General features: G+C 51.9%; 1 protein-coding gene across 2 annotated transcripts in view; it reads left to right on the top strand.

Moving 5' to 3' along the window:
• ATP1B2 (ATPase Na+/K+ transporting subunit beta 2) overlaps positions 1–15,328 on the top strand; it is a 69,040-nt gene extending 53,712 nt beyond the window's left edge. For both annotated transcript variants that reach the window (XM_083167923.1, XM_083167924.1), the window contains 2 exons: positions 3,335–3,442; positions 13,612–15,328. In XM_083167923.1, coding sequence (XP_083024049.1) covers positions 3,335–3,442; positions 13,612–13,788 — 285 coding nt within the window. In that variant the 3' untranslated portion in view covers positions 13,789–15,328. The remainder of the gene's footprint in view (positions 1–3,334; positions 3,443–13,611) is intronic.
• Positions 15,329–16,096: the final 768 nt, after the last annotated feature.

Raw genomic sequence — 16,096 nt, forward strand, 5'->3', positions numbered from 1 at the left:
AGGCTTGTAAACGTAAGACCAGCAGTAACAAACTGTTGGATGAAAAGCAAATGTGAAAAAAATGACACTTCTAATAAAAGCGCTGCTAGATTAAAAAACGTGAATAGACATAGTTAAATGAAAACTGGGGGTAATTTGCTTAAAAAGTTAAAAAAACGATGGTAACTTAATATCTGTTCAATGTATTTATATGGTGGACGGGGTAGTCTGTGGACGACTAACTAAGGCCCTTATTCTGGTTGGTGCGGTCGAGCCGCATATGCGGCTCCGACCGCACCAGACGAATCCCCGCCCACCCTACGGATCGCCACGGCCGTCCGTACACGGACGGCTGGCGATCCGCATAAAAATGGTGGAGGCGTACGCCTCCACCATGGTGGGAGCTGCCCCCTGCATTCGATGGTCGTCGACCATCGAAGGCAGGTCCGCACGCCGCGGCAGCTCCCGCAAGCTGAGACCACACGGACAATCGTCCGTGTGGTAGCTTGTATGGGGGCTGAAAGCTGACATCCGGCGACGTCAGCTTTCCGCCCCCATGAGTTGCGTCATGGCCTCATTACCATGCGTACGCCCCGCGTTTGCATGGGAACGCCCATGAAACGCGGGGCGTACACATAGGGAAATGAGGGCATGATGCCTCTCACGCCCCTATACGCCCCCTTTGCGGCGGACGAAATACGTCTGCGGCGAAGGGGGCTGCACATGCGCAGATTGACCTCTGCGCATGTGCAGTGTAAAAACATCGGCGGTACGGCCGCACGCGGGCCGTACCGCACGAACAAGAATAAGGGCCTATATATGGGGTATCCACACAGTAATATCTGCGCTTTTCTTAAGCAACACTGTGTGATGAGGATGCAATTAAACATTAGTCTATCATAATAATGCAAAACTCTTAAACGATTGTTCATGTGTACTAAAAGGATATGTTCAAATGAACGCATTCCATGCTATTTTTTCGTTCAGTCCATTGGGTGCCATGGTATTTAACTTAAAGATCCATTGCGATTCTCTTTGTGTTAGTAACTGCTGGCGGTCTCCTCCTCGGCTGAGGGGGGGGATATGGTCAATGATTTGACTCTTCAAATCGTTCAGTGTGTGGCCACTTGTTTTAAAGTGTTTGGCCACCGGCTGTTCAATTTTTTCTCCTCTCAAACAGGCATTAATCGCTGATCTGTGTAGGGCCATTCTGTCCCGGAAAGTTCTTATAGTTTGGCCTACGTATTGTTTACCACAGGTACATGATAAGAGATATATAATGTATTGTGATTTGCAGGAAACTACATGCCGGATTTTGAACGTTTCTCCTGTTTGAGAATTTTGGAAAGTATTCCCTGAGGTCATAGAGTTGCATGTGGTGCATTTGGGGCACCGATAGCAACCCGGTTTTTTCTGTTGAACATTGAAGATGGTATTCTCTGGGGTTTGTGGAGTCAAATTGGTTCTAACAAGCATGTCCCTTAAATGTTTTCCCCTTTTGTAACTGGGCATTATGGATTTGTTTTTAAAACAAGGTAATTGTTTGTCACTTTTTACAAGTGGCCAGACGGCATGTAGGGCCCGTGGCAGTACTTGGCTCGCTGGGGTGTATGTTGTGACGAAAGGTATTCTCTGGTCTATGGATTTTTTCTTGCTCGGCTGTAACAGGTTTATTCTTGGGGTGTTTAGTACTTGGATTTTTTGTTTGTTAAGGATAGACGGGTTGTATCCTCTTTGGACAAATTTTAGAATTAGTTTGTCCAATTCTTTTTCCAGCATCGATGTATCGCTTGTGATCCTTGCCACCCGTATCATTTGCGATTTTGGCAATCCCTGTTTTAGGGCGGGAGCGTGGTTGCTGCTGTATTTTAACAAAGTATTTCTGTCCGTTTCTTTTTGGAAGACTGTTGTTTGGATAGTTTTGTTAATGTATGTTAGGGTAACATCCAAATAATTAATGGTGGTAGTGTCCATTGTGTGGGTCAATTTTATTGGGCCCTCAGCTTGATTGATGTTATTAATGACAGTTCATCTAGATGCATGCAGCACCCTCACCATTAACAAGCAGCCACCATCTATAGACTACTGATACAGGAGGTGACAGGACTTCGTGGAAGCAGTGTGGCTAGGACTGACAGCTTTTACTAGCGAGCAGGGCCTTACACCAGCTAGAGTAAGTAACACCTTGCAATTCAGATATTGGCGGCACTGAGCTTTGACTTTATTCACCAACCACTAAGCAAGAACCACTGTTGTACAAAGATTATTATTGCAGCTCAGCATAAAAGGACACTGTTGCATGGAGCGTTAGAAAGAAAGGAGTTACAACACTAACTAGAGAGTGCTACGTTTTTATCTTCTCATCGCCCATTTGCAGCATCTACTTCAGGCTTTTAACATTTGTTTCAACAAGATTAGATATTGTCACTAAAAAGTGCACTATAAAATTAATCCAGCCGGCTATAAAGGTAAACGGGGCCCCGACTATAGAGTCATTTTAGAGAGAGATTTTTGCTTTGTGTATATAGGTAGCTACATTGTAATATGCATTGTGTATACTTTATTGGTAAAAAAACATTTTTAAGTTCTTTTAGTGAAGGAAAGGCTTCACAGATTCATTGTATTGTAATAAAAATACAGAAAGGCAATTGTGTAATTAGTGGCTGTGAGTAATGTATTTTGAACTGTATTGTATTGTGCATTACTAGTAAAACTTGCTTCCCATTAGACACCACAAACACCAGGTTTAGGTGAGAAATACCAGAAGAAATAAAGTAACACCGTCAACCAGAGTATCACCCTTCCTAATACTTACCTGTAAATTAATACCTTTCATGACACTTCCCACAGAGTGTTACATATACCCTATGCCACGTATACTGGTATCTATAGCCAATATATACTATATACCCCCTGTACATCCTATGCCACGTATACAGGTGTCTATAGCCAATATATACTATATACCCCCTGTACACCCTATGCCACGTATACATGTGTCTATAGCCACTATATACTATGTACACCCTACGCCACATATACTTAGTCAGTAAGTAATGAGTACACCTGTGCACCTGCCGGGTGACCTGGGAAATGTGACAGTGAGTAATGAGTACACCTGTAGGCTTACCTGGATAACATGAACTTAAGGACCGAGTTTGACAACCACACAGTAAGGGAATGGCATTTTACCTAATTGTATCCAAACGATCTATAAATTAGTATCTGTATAATATTCTATATATAGTTCTATATAGTTCTTCTATCTCTATAGAAATGAATATAAATATTACAGTATATAATATAAGCTTATTACCTGTTTTGAACTCCTTTTATATTGTAATATCCTTTGCAGAATGAGGCGAATGATTACCTCCTGGGGACGAGGGCCTATTACCCCAGCACTGCCGGCTTAGGAAGCATTGATCTGATGTATTTCCCCTACTACGGGAACAGAGCGCAGGTAACATGCTACCCCCCCCCCCCCCCCCCCAGCTCATCTCGCCTTTGTGTCTGGTGTGATAGGGAACTACAAGGCTCAACCATTATAGGGGTTACACACAGTTACAATCAAATAAAAAAAGGAATACTTTCCTTCTGGAACAAACCAGTTTGCAATGCAAGGGGGTAAATACTGCCCACAAGTACCAGCATTAAGGCCCTTATTCTACTCGGCTCGGTACGGCCCGCGTGCGGCCGTACCGCCGATGTTTTTGTTCTGCACATGCGCAGAGGTCATTCTGCGCATGTGCAGCCCCCTTCGCCGCAGACGGATTTCGTCCGCCGCAAAGGGGGCGTATAGGGGCGTGAGGGGCTTCAGCCCCTCATTACCCTATGTGTACGCCCCGCGTTTCATGGGCGTTCCCATGCAAACGCGGGGCGTATGCATGGTAATGAGGGCATGACGCCCTCATTACCATGACATGGGGGCGGAAAGCTGACGTCGCCGGATGTCAGCTTTCAGCCCCCTTTCAAGCTCCCACACGGACGATTGTCCGTGTGGTCTGAGCTTGCGGGAGCTGCCGCGGCGTGCGGGCCTGCCTTCGATGGTCGTCGACCATCGAAGGCAGGGGGCAGCTCCCACCATGGTGGAGGCGTAGCCTCCACCATTTTTGTGCGGATCGCCAGCCGTCCGTGTACGGACGGCCGTGGCGATCCGTCGGGTGGGCGGCCCTTGGTTTGTGCGGTCGGAGCCCCGTGTGCGGCTCTGACCGCACCAACCAGAATAAGGGCCTAAGCCGTGTCAGACTGGGATGTGCATGGCACCTGAAGTGGGGCGGTATATGCAGTATGATGCACTGCCACAGTAGGGATCGTACGAGTATGGGATGGAGTCTGGGATCCCAGTGTGAGGAGGAGCATCCCTCTAAAAGACACATCTCCATTGGCAGCGACGCTGGGACGGAGGCTGAGCCCGTAGCATTGGGTCCCAGCTGCAGTGCAGTTAAAAGGTGGCTGCCAATTAAAGGAAGGGGTGACTTTTTAAAAAATCTGTCATGAATCAATCATGGCTTGGGGAACATCAGGTACGCTGGCAGGGGGTGATGGTGGGATGCTGGCAGGGGGTGGCGGTGGGACGCAGGCACGGGGTGGCGGTGGGACGCTGGCAGGGGGTGGCGGTAGGACGTCGGCAGGGGGTGGCGGTGGAACGCGGGCAGGGGGTGGCGGTGGGACACAGGCACGGGGTGGCGGTGGGACGCTGGCAGGGGGTGGCGGTAGGACACAGGCACGGGGTGGTGGTGGGATGCAGGTATACTTACCTGACCCATGTCAGGATTCCAACCTTTGGGATGCCAGCATCAGTATTCTGAATGCCACCTGCTGGTCATCTGTATGTGATATATATATATATATATATATATATATATATATATATATATATATATATATATATATATATATATATAGGAGACTGGCTGGTGGTAGACACTCACAACCAACACGGCACTCCACTCCAGGGTCTGTAGAAACTGTGTACATTTATTTGCAACGTTTCGGAGCCCGTAGCTCCGTCATCAGGCAAAAGTGAGAACAAAGTGCATAGTGAAACATAGCGGTATAAATAAGATGCCACAGTGCAGGACACCGTCAGCCTTCCTCCCCCGCTGCTGGGCGCCTGTGGATGACGTCAGCACTGATCGCAGGATCCGGGTCAGCAGCCGCGCCTCCCCGTTGCCCAGCAACCAGAGGGACACTGGTTACCGGCTGGTGTCTGTACTGTGGAAATGACAAGTGAGAACAGTGAACAAATCAAGGTGCTTATTTAAGAAAGAGCATGACAGGGTATTGTCTAATCGCTGTGTCCAACTATCCCCCCACAAATGACATAACTCTCTTGTTGGATAAAATTGGCCACAGCAGCCATCTTTATTGAACAATACAATTTTAAACAATAATCCAAAAACATTCCCACGGAAGGTGGTCCCCGAAATATATATCCACACCTCTAAGCACTTCCAGGAGCTCTTACCCCCAGCCGATAGCGATTGGCTCGAGGGCACCAATTGTACACACCCAGTGCTCATTAATTAGCCTCACCCAGGGGAGTCCAGCCCCCTCATGGGGCCCTCCCCGCCGCATAATTAAGCCTCAATGCCACCAACCTCGAGGACCCCCCTCCGCACAGGCCACTGTGACAAAAAGACATCCTAGCAAATATTCTACCTAAACTATAAAAAATAGGGAAGGGTGGGTGGGAGCTGTTGAGAAAATCTCCCAGTGACCCCTATTTCCTGCCTGAACCCTGCTTATAAACCCCTCCAACACCCCGTTAAGCCCCTCCCCCTATGACCCTCTCCTTAAGCACTCCTCCTATGACTAACTGCTAGTCAGCTCCCTACAAACCCTGTCAGGGGAGCCTACCCCCAGGCTTTGCCTCCAGTCCGGCTCCTACATGACAGGGTATTGTCTAATCGCTGTGTCCAACTATCCCCCCACAAATGACATAACTCTCTTGTTGGATAAAATTGGCCACAGCAGCCATCTTTATTGAACAATACAATTTTAAACAATAATCCAAAAACATTCCCACGGAAGGTGGTCCCCGAGGCCCTCAATAAATATATATCCACACCTCTAAGCACTTCCAGGAGCTCTTACCCCCAGCCGATAGCGATTGGCTCGAGGGCACCAATTGTACACACCCAGTGCTCATTAATTAACCTCACCCAGGGGAGTCCAGCCCCCTCATGGGGCCCTCCCCGCCGCATAATTAAGCCTCAATGCCACCAACCTCGAGGACCCCCCTCCGCCACAAAGCACGAGGTTAAACCCTTAACCCCGTGCGCCCCCCCCACATCCGGAACGCTGTTTCTATTCCCTCTTGTAGTCCCAAAGACCAAACATCTATCCCCACAGCATTCAGGTGCACACCGTCACCTCTCCAAAATGCCCCGGCACCAGAGTCAAGTTCCCTGTGCCTCACCACAACAGCCCCGTTCCTGGCCATAAAACGCCCAATCGCCCTGTTAACTTTAATCCGTACCTTATTGAGCTTGTCAGCCGACCTCGCATCCCTCCAATAATGGCGTGGCACGATGTCTGACCAAACCGTGATTAATTCCGGAAACATTGCCCATAACCGTAGGAGATCAAACTTGATATCCCGTATCAACTCCCTAAATGGTCTGCTCCCAAGGTCATTCCCGCCTACATGCAGAACTAATATGTCGGGAACCCTATCGAGCCGAACAAAACGGTGAAATTCCTGCAGCACTCCACTCCATACCATACCGCGTTTTCCCAGCCAGCGAACCACTGCCTCCTCTCTATCCAAACCCAGCTGGCGGCCGTTCGGTCTGACATCCGCCCGTAAAGCTCCCCAAAAGACATATGAATGTCCTAAAATCCAAATCAGGCACGGAGGCTGCCCTAAAACAGAAAAAACACGGTCAACCTCAACAATCCCCTAAACGAACATAAGACCGAAAGCGAGACGATTCCCACCGCCCAATGCGCTTAATCAACTCATCCCCAAATCCCATTCTAGCAGCCTCAGTTGCGGCCCCAATGCGGAAAGAGTGACCCGCGTATTCCTCCCCCTTGAGGCCCAACGTCCGCAGGACTGCTCTAAACACACTTGTGAACTGAAACCGTGATAAAAAGGATCCATTCACATGCATCAGCAAAGGATCCCTTTCCCTGCCCACTCTGACCTCCTTAAATATCCTCAGCCGTGCCACCGGGCACATATCCGACCCTGGTACAGAGAAGAGAACTACCTTCTTCCCCCTCCCTAACTGATCCGTCTTAGACCTCCTCACCACTATCTCCACCCTATCCGAGTATAAATCCACATCCTCTCCTAACAAACCTCCCGGCCTGGACACGCTTGGACTCACGAGCTCCCCAATCCGCAGTGCCCCGAAGAAGGCAAGCGAAAAAGCTACCCCAAACAACCTTTCCTCGAAATTGGAACTACAGACCTCCCCTAACTTCATGCCCATGTTCTGTAACAACTGGAAAGACACCGGCCTTCTCTGATCCTGTACGACATGACCTCTCCTCCAACCTTTCAAAGCCTAGGAAATTCTTAGTGACGTCAGGCCTGCCGCCTGCACGAAACCCAAAAGCCAAGCCCGCCATGCAGCGCGTGATTTTTTGCCACTGACCAACCAATCTCCTTACAATGGCCTATATATAGCAAGACAGCCAACTCGTCATCATCCTCCTTCAGACCTACTACCTCACGCCATTCTAACCAGCTCCGCCATTCCTGATTGTATGCCGACCATGTATTCGGGGCCAAGGATTCCCTGATGAGCTGATCGACTACCCGTCCAGCAGAGCCCAGAGCCGACTCGGGAATCCGGTCCCCTCCCTGTCCGCCTCTGGTGCCAACTCCCGAAAACGCTCCCACTGTGAACGAGATAAAGCATCCGCAATGCCGTTAGAGACACCAGGAACGTGCCTAGCCACAACCCACAAATTCAAAGCCAGACATTCCAATACTAACTGCTGCAAAACAGTGACCACTGACGGTGAAGATGCCGACAATTGGTTAATAGCCATGACAACCCCCAAATTATCGCAGTGAAAACAAATCTTCCTATTGCGGAATAGCTCCCCCCAAACAACTACTGCTACCAAGATAGGAAACAACTCCAACAATGCCAAGTTTTTAACCATGCCTCTCTGCACCCAAGACTCCGGCCACCGGCCTACACACCAATGTCCCTGGCAATATGCCCCGAACCCACCACTCCCGGCCGCGTCTGTGAAAAGGTCTAGCTCAGTAGCGACGCATGTGTCTGACATCCACAAAGCTCTGCCGTTAAAAACTTCCAAAAAAGTTGCCCACACCCGCAAATCCCCTTTCAACTCGCTACCTAATCTGACAAAATGATGAGGAAGAACCACCCCTGCTGTCGCTGCTGCCAGCCTCCTGCTGAAAATGCGGCCCATAGGCATAATGCGACACGCAAAATTCAATTTGCCCAGCAAGGATTGCAATTCCCGCAATCTAATCTTCTTCAACAGCAATGCCCTCCCTACCTCGGCCTTCAAACCCAGCAATTTCTCCTCGGGCAAGCGGCACTCCATATTCTCGGTATCAATGACAATACCCAAAAAACTGATCACAGTCGCAGGGCCCTCCGTCTTACCTGGAGCAAGCGGGACCCCAAAGTCTGCCGACACCCTTTCAACAGTCCTCAACAATAAGTCACATACTCCGGTCCCCCCAGGACCAATACATAAGAAGTCATCTAGGTAATGAATAACTGAACTACACCCAGAGACATCCTTAACCACCCACTCCAAAAAAGAACTAAAGGCCTCAAAATAAGCACATGACAAAGAACAACCCATCGGTAAACAACGATCAACAAAAAATTCCCCGTCCCAACAACAACCCAACAAACGCAAACTGGTTGGGTGAACCGGCAGCAAACGGAATGCCGATTCAATATCAGTCTTTGCCAATCTGGCCCCTTTCCCAAACCGCTTCACCCACTGAACAGCCGCGTCAAACGATGTATAAACCACCGAGCAGATGTCAGGGTCAATGCCATCATTGACCGACGCCCCTTTTGGAAAAGATAAATGGTGTATAAGACAAAACTTGTTCGCCTCCTTTTTTGGCACCACCCCCAATGGAGACTATCAAATCTGGCCATGGTGCCGACCCAAAAGGTCCAGCCATACGACCCAGCTGCACCTCCTTACGCAGTTTATCCTGCACCACCTCTGGATGCTCCCTTGCAGACTTCAAATTCCTCCTCAAGCCCCCTGAAACCTGCACGTCGGAAGGTATCTTAAAACCTTCCCTAAACCCCTCCTCCAACAACACGGCTGTCTGCTGGTCAGGATACCTATGCAGATACCCCAGCATCCTTTCCAGCCGAACCGGTGTCTCCCCCTTTTGAATTACCGTCCCGTGACTTCCCTCTGAAGCATTTATTTGCACCATGGGTCCCTCCACACGAGGAACATTCATGTTTAAATTTGCATTTCGCCCCAAAACGACATGACCCGTCATTAAAGGCAAAGCAGAGTCCCTTCTGCATGGCCGTCCCATTTGTGGCCTCCCTCGGCCCCCCCCCCCGTCCCCACGAAAGGGCTGCCCACTTTTTGTGGGAGCCGTCACCTTTAACCATAAAGCAATATCCTTATGGTCCCAACGTATGTTAGGGCGAACAGCCTTCCTCTGCCTAAACTGCTCATCATACCTGAGCCAAGCCAAGCCCCCATACACACGGTATGCCTCTCCTATCGCATCCATGTAACAAAACAAGCCTGAACAATTGTCAGGCGCCTTCTCCCCAATCACACTAGCTAAAATAGCAAATGCTTGGAGCCAGTTCGTGAATGACCGCGGTATCAGCCGGTACCGCCGCCGTTCCTCCTCCTCCTTCTTCTCCTCCTTACGGGGCCTATCCAGATTAAAACGCTCTAAAGGGAGCAATGAAAATATATCAACGTATTCCCCTTTCCAAATCTTCTCCCTCACCTCCTGCTTCAGGTGGGCCCCCAATGGCCCCTCAAAGCATACATACACCTCCCCTTTTGCAGTGTCACTGAGCCTTCCACTCTCCTCCTGCGTCCCGACACTGCCCCCTTCTTCCCCTGCACTACTGCTATTTTGCTCACCGCCTGGTACCGCCACCCCGCTGCTCACCGGCACCCCACTGCTAACCGGCACCCCACTGCTAACCGGCACACTATTACTGACTGGCACACTAATGCTAGCTGGTGTGCCCGCATTCTGCGGCACCCATGCTGCCGCCGGGGACGGCCCCGCCCCCTGCCGCAAACCCACCAACCAATCTGCAAACCCACTCAATAATTCAGTAAAACCTCTACTCATTTCCCCTTGGAGGGCTAACCCTCCCCCCCCCCCTGACTCTGCGCTAAAGCATTAACAGACATAGAGACAGACTCACCAGGCTGCCTGGGGGCTGTGAACCCAGCAGCCGCAGGTCCAGTGTCCTGACGAACTGCAGCCAATGAGGAAGGACCAGGCATTTCTCCATCATCTGCTGACGCTGCCATCACTCTTCTCCTGACATCCCGACCCTCAGGTACAGCACCAGCCGGCGTGACCTCGTTGGAGGCGGAGCCAGCTGTGCGCCTCTCGCTCCGTGTACCAGGCCTGCGGTCCTCAGCCTGTACTTCTGCCCCCCTGGCACGACTCACCCCGCGCTGGGCAGCAGCATGCCCCGCATGCCCCACCGCACCAGGTCCAGTACCACGCAACGCCGGATCTTCTTGCACGTGGGGGGGATCCCCCCCGCGCGGAGGGTTCCGCCTGCTGGTTGGATTCCTCCCAGACCTGGTCCTGCGGGCGGAAGGTGCCCGGCCCACAGCCTGGCCTGGAGGGTCCCTAACGGGGCTCCGTGAACGGCGCTGAACCCTGGGGGACACAGATGGGCTAAAGCGCTCCGGAGGCCTGGACCTCCGAGGCCGTGCACCCGCTGGAGCAGCCTCTTGCGTTGCTGCTCCCAGTCCCCCCAGCAGACCTGACATCTGCTGCTGCAGCCACTCAGTCCCTCTGGTGCCAGCTGCCTCCCTGAGGGCAGCAAGCGCAGCGGATACCTCTGCATCAGCGTTGCCTGGGGAAGCCATGGGAGATGTCACGCTGCTTAGCTGTTGAGAAAATCTCCCAGTGACCCCTATTTCCTGCCTGAACCCTGCTTATAAACCCCTCCAACACCCCGTTAAGCCCCTCCCCCTATGACCCTCTCCTTAAGCACTCCTCCTATGACTAACTGCTAGTCAGCTCCCTACAAACCCTGTCAGGGGAGCCTACCCCCAGGCTTTGCCTCCAGTCCGGCTCCTACATGCTCTGTTGCCGGGTTGGTTGTGAGAGTGTACCCCCAGCCAGTCCCCTCTGTTAAATTTATACAAGGGCACCCGGGGCAGCTGAACCCTGTATGTTTGGGAGTGCCGGATGGTTTGGAGTATATGTATATATATATATATATATATATATATATATATATATATATATATATATATATATATATATAATGTCTGTCGGGTGATGTCTCTGCTGTCGCTGTGTTGCTCGCTCCCCCGTCTGTCGGGTGATGTCTCTGCTGTCGCTGTGTTGCTCGCTCCCCCGTCTGTCGGGTGATGTCTCTGCTGCCGCTGTGTTGCTCACTCCCCCGCCTGTCGGGTGATGTCTCTGCTGTCGCTGTGCTGCTCGCTCCCCCGTCTGTCGGGTGATGTCTCTGCTGTCGCTGTGTTGCTCGCTCCCCCGCCTGTCGGGTGATGTCTCTGCTGTCGCTGTGTTGCTCGCTCCCCCATCTGTCGAGTGATGTCTCTGCTGTCGCTGTGCTGCTTGCTCCCCCCGCCTGTCGGGTGATGTCTCTGCTGTCGCTGTGCTGCTCGCTCCCCGTCTGTAGGGTGATGTCTCTGCTGTCGCTGTGCTGCTCGCTCCCCCATCTGTCGAGTGATGTCTCTGCTGTCGCTGTGTTGCTCGCTCCCCCGTCTGTCGGGTGATGTCTCTGCTGTCGCTGTGCTGCTCGCTCCCCCGTCTGTCGGGTGATGTCTCTGCTGTCGCTGTGTTGCTCGCTCCCCTCGCCTGTCGAGTGATGTCTCTGCTGTTGCTGTGCTGCTCGCTCCCCCATCTGTCGAGTGATGTCTCTGCTGTCGCTGTGCTGCTTGCTCCCCCCGCCTGTCGGGTGATGTCTCTGCTGTCGCTGTGCTGCTCGCTCCCCGTCTGTAGGGTGATGTCTCTGCTGTCGCTGTGCTGCTCGCTCCCCCATCTGTCGAGTGATGTCTCTGCTGTCGCTGTGTTGCTCGCTCCCCCGTCTGTCGGGTGATGTCTCTGCTGTCGCTGTGTTGCTCGCTCCCCCGTCTGTCGGGTGATGTCTCTGCTGTCGCTGTGCTGCTCGCTCCCCCGCCTGTCGAGTGATGTCTCTGCTGTCGCTGTGCTGCTCGCTCCCCCGTCTGTCGGGTGATTTCTCTGCTGTCGCTGTGCTGCTCGCTCCCATGTCTGTCGGGTGATGTCTCTGCTGTCGCTGTGCTGCTCGCTCCCCCATCTGTCGGGTGATGTCTCTGCTGTTGCTGTTTTGCCCGCTCCCCCGTCTGTAGGGTGATGTCTCTGCTGTCGCTGTGCTGCTCGCTCCCCCGTCTGTCGGGTGATGTCTCTGCTGTCGCTGTGCTGCTCGCTCCCCGTCTGTCGGGTGATGTCTCTGCTGTCGCTGTGCTGCTCGCTCCCCGTCTGTAGGGTGATGTCTCTGCTGTCGCTGTGCTGCTCGCTCCCCGTCTGTAGGGTGATGTCTCTGCTGTTGCTGTGCTGCTCACTCCCCTCGCCTGTCGGGTGATGTCTCTGCTGTCGCTGTGCTGCTCGCTCCCCCGTCTGTAGGGTGATGTCTCTGCTGTCGCTGTGTTGCTCGCTCTCCGTCTGTCGGGTGATGTCTCTGCTGTCGCTGTGCTGCTCGCTCCCCTCGCCTGTCGGGTGATGTCTCTGCTGTCGCTGTGCTGCTCGCTCCCCCATCTGTAGGGTGATGTCTCTGCTGTCGCTGTGTTGCTCGCTCCCCCGTCTGTCGGGTGATGTCTCTGCTGTCGCTGTGCTGCTCGCTCCCATGTCTGTCGGGTGATGTCTCTGCTGTCGCTGTGCTGCTCGCTCCCCCATCTGTAGGGTGATGTCTCTGCTGTTGCTGTGCTGCTCGCTCCCCCATCTGTCGGGTGATGTCTCTGCTGTTGCTGTTTTGCCCGCTCCCCCGTCTGTCGGGTGATGTCTCTGCTGTCGCTGTGCTGCTCGCTCCCCGTCTGTCGGGTGATGTCTCTGCTGTCGCTGTGCTGCTCGCTCCCCGTCTGTAGGGTGATGTCTCTGCTGTCGCTGTGCTGCTCGCTCCCCGTCTGTAGGGTGATGTCTCTGCTGTTGCTGTGCTGCTCGCTCCCCTCGCCTGTCGGGTGATGTCTCTGCTGTCGCTGTGCTGCTCGCTCCCCCGTCTGTAGGGTGATGTCTCTGCTGTCGCTGTGTTGCTCGCTCTCCGTCTGTCGGGTGATGTCTCTGCTGTCGCTGTGCTGCTCGCTCCCCTCGCCTGTCGGGTGATGTCTCTGCTGTCGCTGTGCTGCTCGCTCCCCCATCTGTAGGGTGATGTCTCTGCTGTCGCTGTGTTGCTCGCTCCCCCATCTGTTGGTCTATTCTGTGACTGAAGCATCTATGTTTTTTTCTTACAGCAAAACTACACCCAGCCATTTGTGGCCGTCCAGTTCCTGAATGTTACTCCCAACATGCTTCATACAGTGCAGTGTCGCATTAATGCCGGGAACATCATAAACACAGATTCCAGAGATGCGTTCCAAGGACGCGTGATCTTCACACTCAAAGTCATAAACTCTACATCAGCTCCATAATCCCACTCACATCATCAGCTCCTGGCTTTAGGGAGAAGAGAGCTTAGCCCCTAGTACAAGGTGTAGGACCCTGACCTTATTCCCTGCATACATTCCTATGGCCACTAGTGCACCATTCTCCTGATCCCCCTCCTGTCACCAGCTCCTCTGTAATGGGAGAGATATTAGTACAAGGTGTAGGTCCCTGTTAGTCCTTGGTACAAGGTGTAGGTTCCTGGTGCAAAGTGTAGGTTCCTGGTGCAAGGTGTAGGTCCCTGTTAGTTCCTGGTACAAGGTGTACAGTACAGTAGATCCCTGTTAGTTCCTGGTACAAGGTGTAGGTTCCTGGTGCAAGGTGTAGGTCCCTGTTAGTTCCTGGTACAAGGTGTACAGTACAGTAGATCCCTGTTAGTTCCTGGTACAAGGTGTAGGTTCCTGGTGCAAGGTGTAGGTCCCTGTTAGTTCCTGGTACAAGGTATAGGTTCCTGGTGCAAGGTGTAGGTCCCTGTTAGTTCCTGGTACAAGGTGTAGGTGCCTGGTGCAAGGTGTAGGTCTCTGTTAGTTCCTGGTACAAGGTATAGGTTCCTGGTACAAGGTGTAGGTCCCTGTTAGTTCCTGGTACAAGGTGTAGGTTCCTGGTGCAAGGTGTAGGTCCCTGTTAGTTCCTGGTACATGGTGTAGGTCCCTGTTAGTCACTGGTACAAGGTGCAGGTCCCTGTTAGTTCCTGGTACAAGCTGTAGATTCCTGGTACACGGTGTAGGTCCCTGTTAGTCCCTGGTACACGGTGTAGGTCCCTGTTAGTCCCTGGTAAAAGTTATAGGCTCCTGGTACAAGGTGTAGATCACTGTTAGTCCCTGGTACATGGTGCAGGTCCCTGTTAGTCCCTGGTACAAGGTGTAGATTCCTGGTACAAGGTGTAGATCACTGTTAGTCCCTGGTACATGGTGTAGGTCCCTGTTAGTCCCTAGTACATGGTGTAGGTCCCTGTTAGTTCCTGGTACAAGGTGTAGATTCCTGGTACACGGTGTAGGTCCCTGTTAGTTACTGGTACAAGGTGTAGATTCCTGGTACACGGTGTAGGTCCCTGTTAGTTCCTGGTACAAGGTGTAGATTCCTGGTACACCGTGTAGGTCCCTGTTAGTCCCTGGTACATTGTGTAGGTCCCTGTTAGTCCCTGGTACAAGGTGTAGGTTCCTGCTACGTGCTGTCCTTGTCCCTGCATACACTCCTTGACACTTTTCGGTACTTATGTAATAACTGGGCTCCCATTTTTCTTATGAGACCGCTTCCCCTCGCGGGGCTCGCTGCACTAGCCACGCTCGCCACACTATATAAAATCAACTCCATGCGTAGTTGGATAGTAGAGGTATGAAAAAATGGGGTGCATGTAACATGGGAGCCCAGATAATACATAAGTACCCACTTTTCAAATAATGAATATTCCTAAAAACAATTAGGATTTATTTTGAATTTTTATTATTAAGGTCCAGACTCTTCCAGTCCTCAGCATATGTATGTAAATGTGTAAATACTATATTTAATGTAATCTCATTTAGAACATGTCAGATCCATAATGTATCAATAAAATACTGTGATTTTTAAATCTGTTTTATTTGTGTGTCAGGTCACCACACGGGCAGTGCTTCTCCACCTTATGTGTGTGTCAGGTCACCTCACGGGCAGTGCTTCTCCACCTTATGTGTGTGTCAGGTCACCACACGGGCAGTGCTTCTCCACCTTATGTGTGCGTCAGGTCACCACACGGGCAGTGCTTCTCCACCTTATGTGTGCGTCAGGTCACCACACGGGCAGTGCTTCTCCACCTTATGTGTGCGTCAGGTCACCACACGGGCAGTGCTTCTCCACCTTATGTGTGCGTCAGGTCACCTCACGGGCAGTGCTTCTCCACCTTATGTGTGCGTCAGGTCACCTCACGGGCAGTGCTTCTCCACCTTATGTGTGCGTCAGGTCAACCACACGGGCAGTGCTTCTCCACCTTATGTGTGTGTCAGGTCACCTCACGGGCAGTGCTTCTCCACCTTATGTGTGTGTCAGGTCACCTCAAGGGCAGTGCTTCTCCACCTTATGTGTGTGTCAGGTCACCACACGGGCAGTGCTTCTCCACCTTATGTGTGTGTCAGGTCACCACACGGGCAGTGCTTCTCCACCTGATGTGTGTCAGGTCACCTCACGGGCAGTGCTTCTCCACCTGATGTGTGTCTCAGGTCAACACACGGGCAGTGCTTCTCCACCTGATGTGTGTGTCAGGTCACCACACGGGCAGTGCTTCTCCACCTGATGTGTGTGTCAGGTCACCACACGGGCAGT

The sequence above is a fragment of the Crinia signifera genome, unplaced genomic scaffold (assembly GCF_055691185.1).
Source record: "Crinia signifera unplaced genomic scaffold, ASM5569118v1 HAP2_SCAFFOLD_107, whole genome shotgun sequence".
Taxonomy (NCBI): Eukaryota; Metazoa; Chordata; class Amphibia; order Anura; family Myobatrachidae; genus Crinia; species Crinia signifera.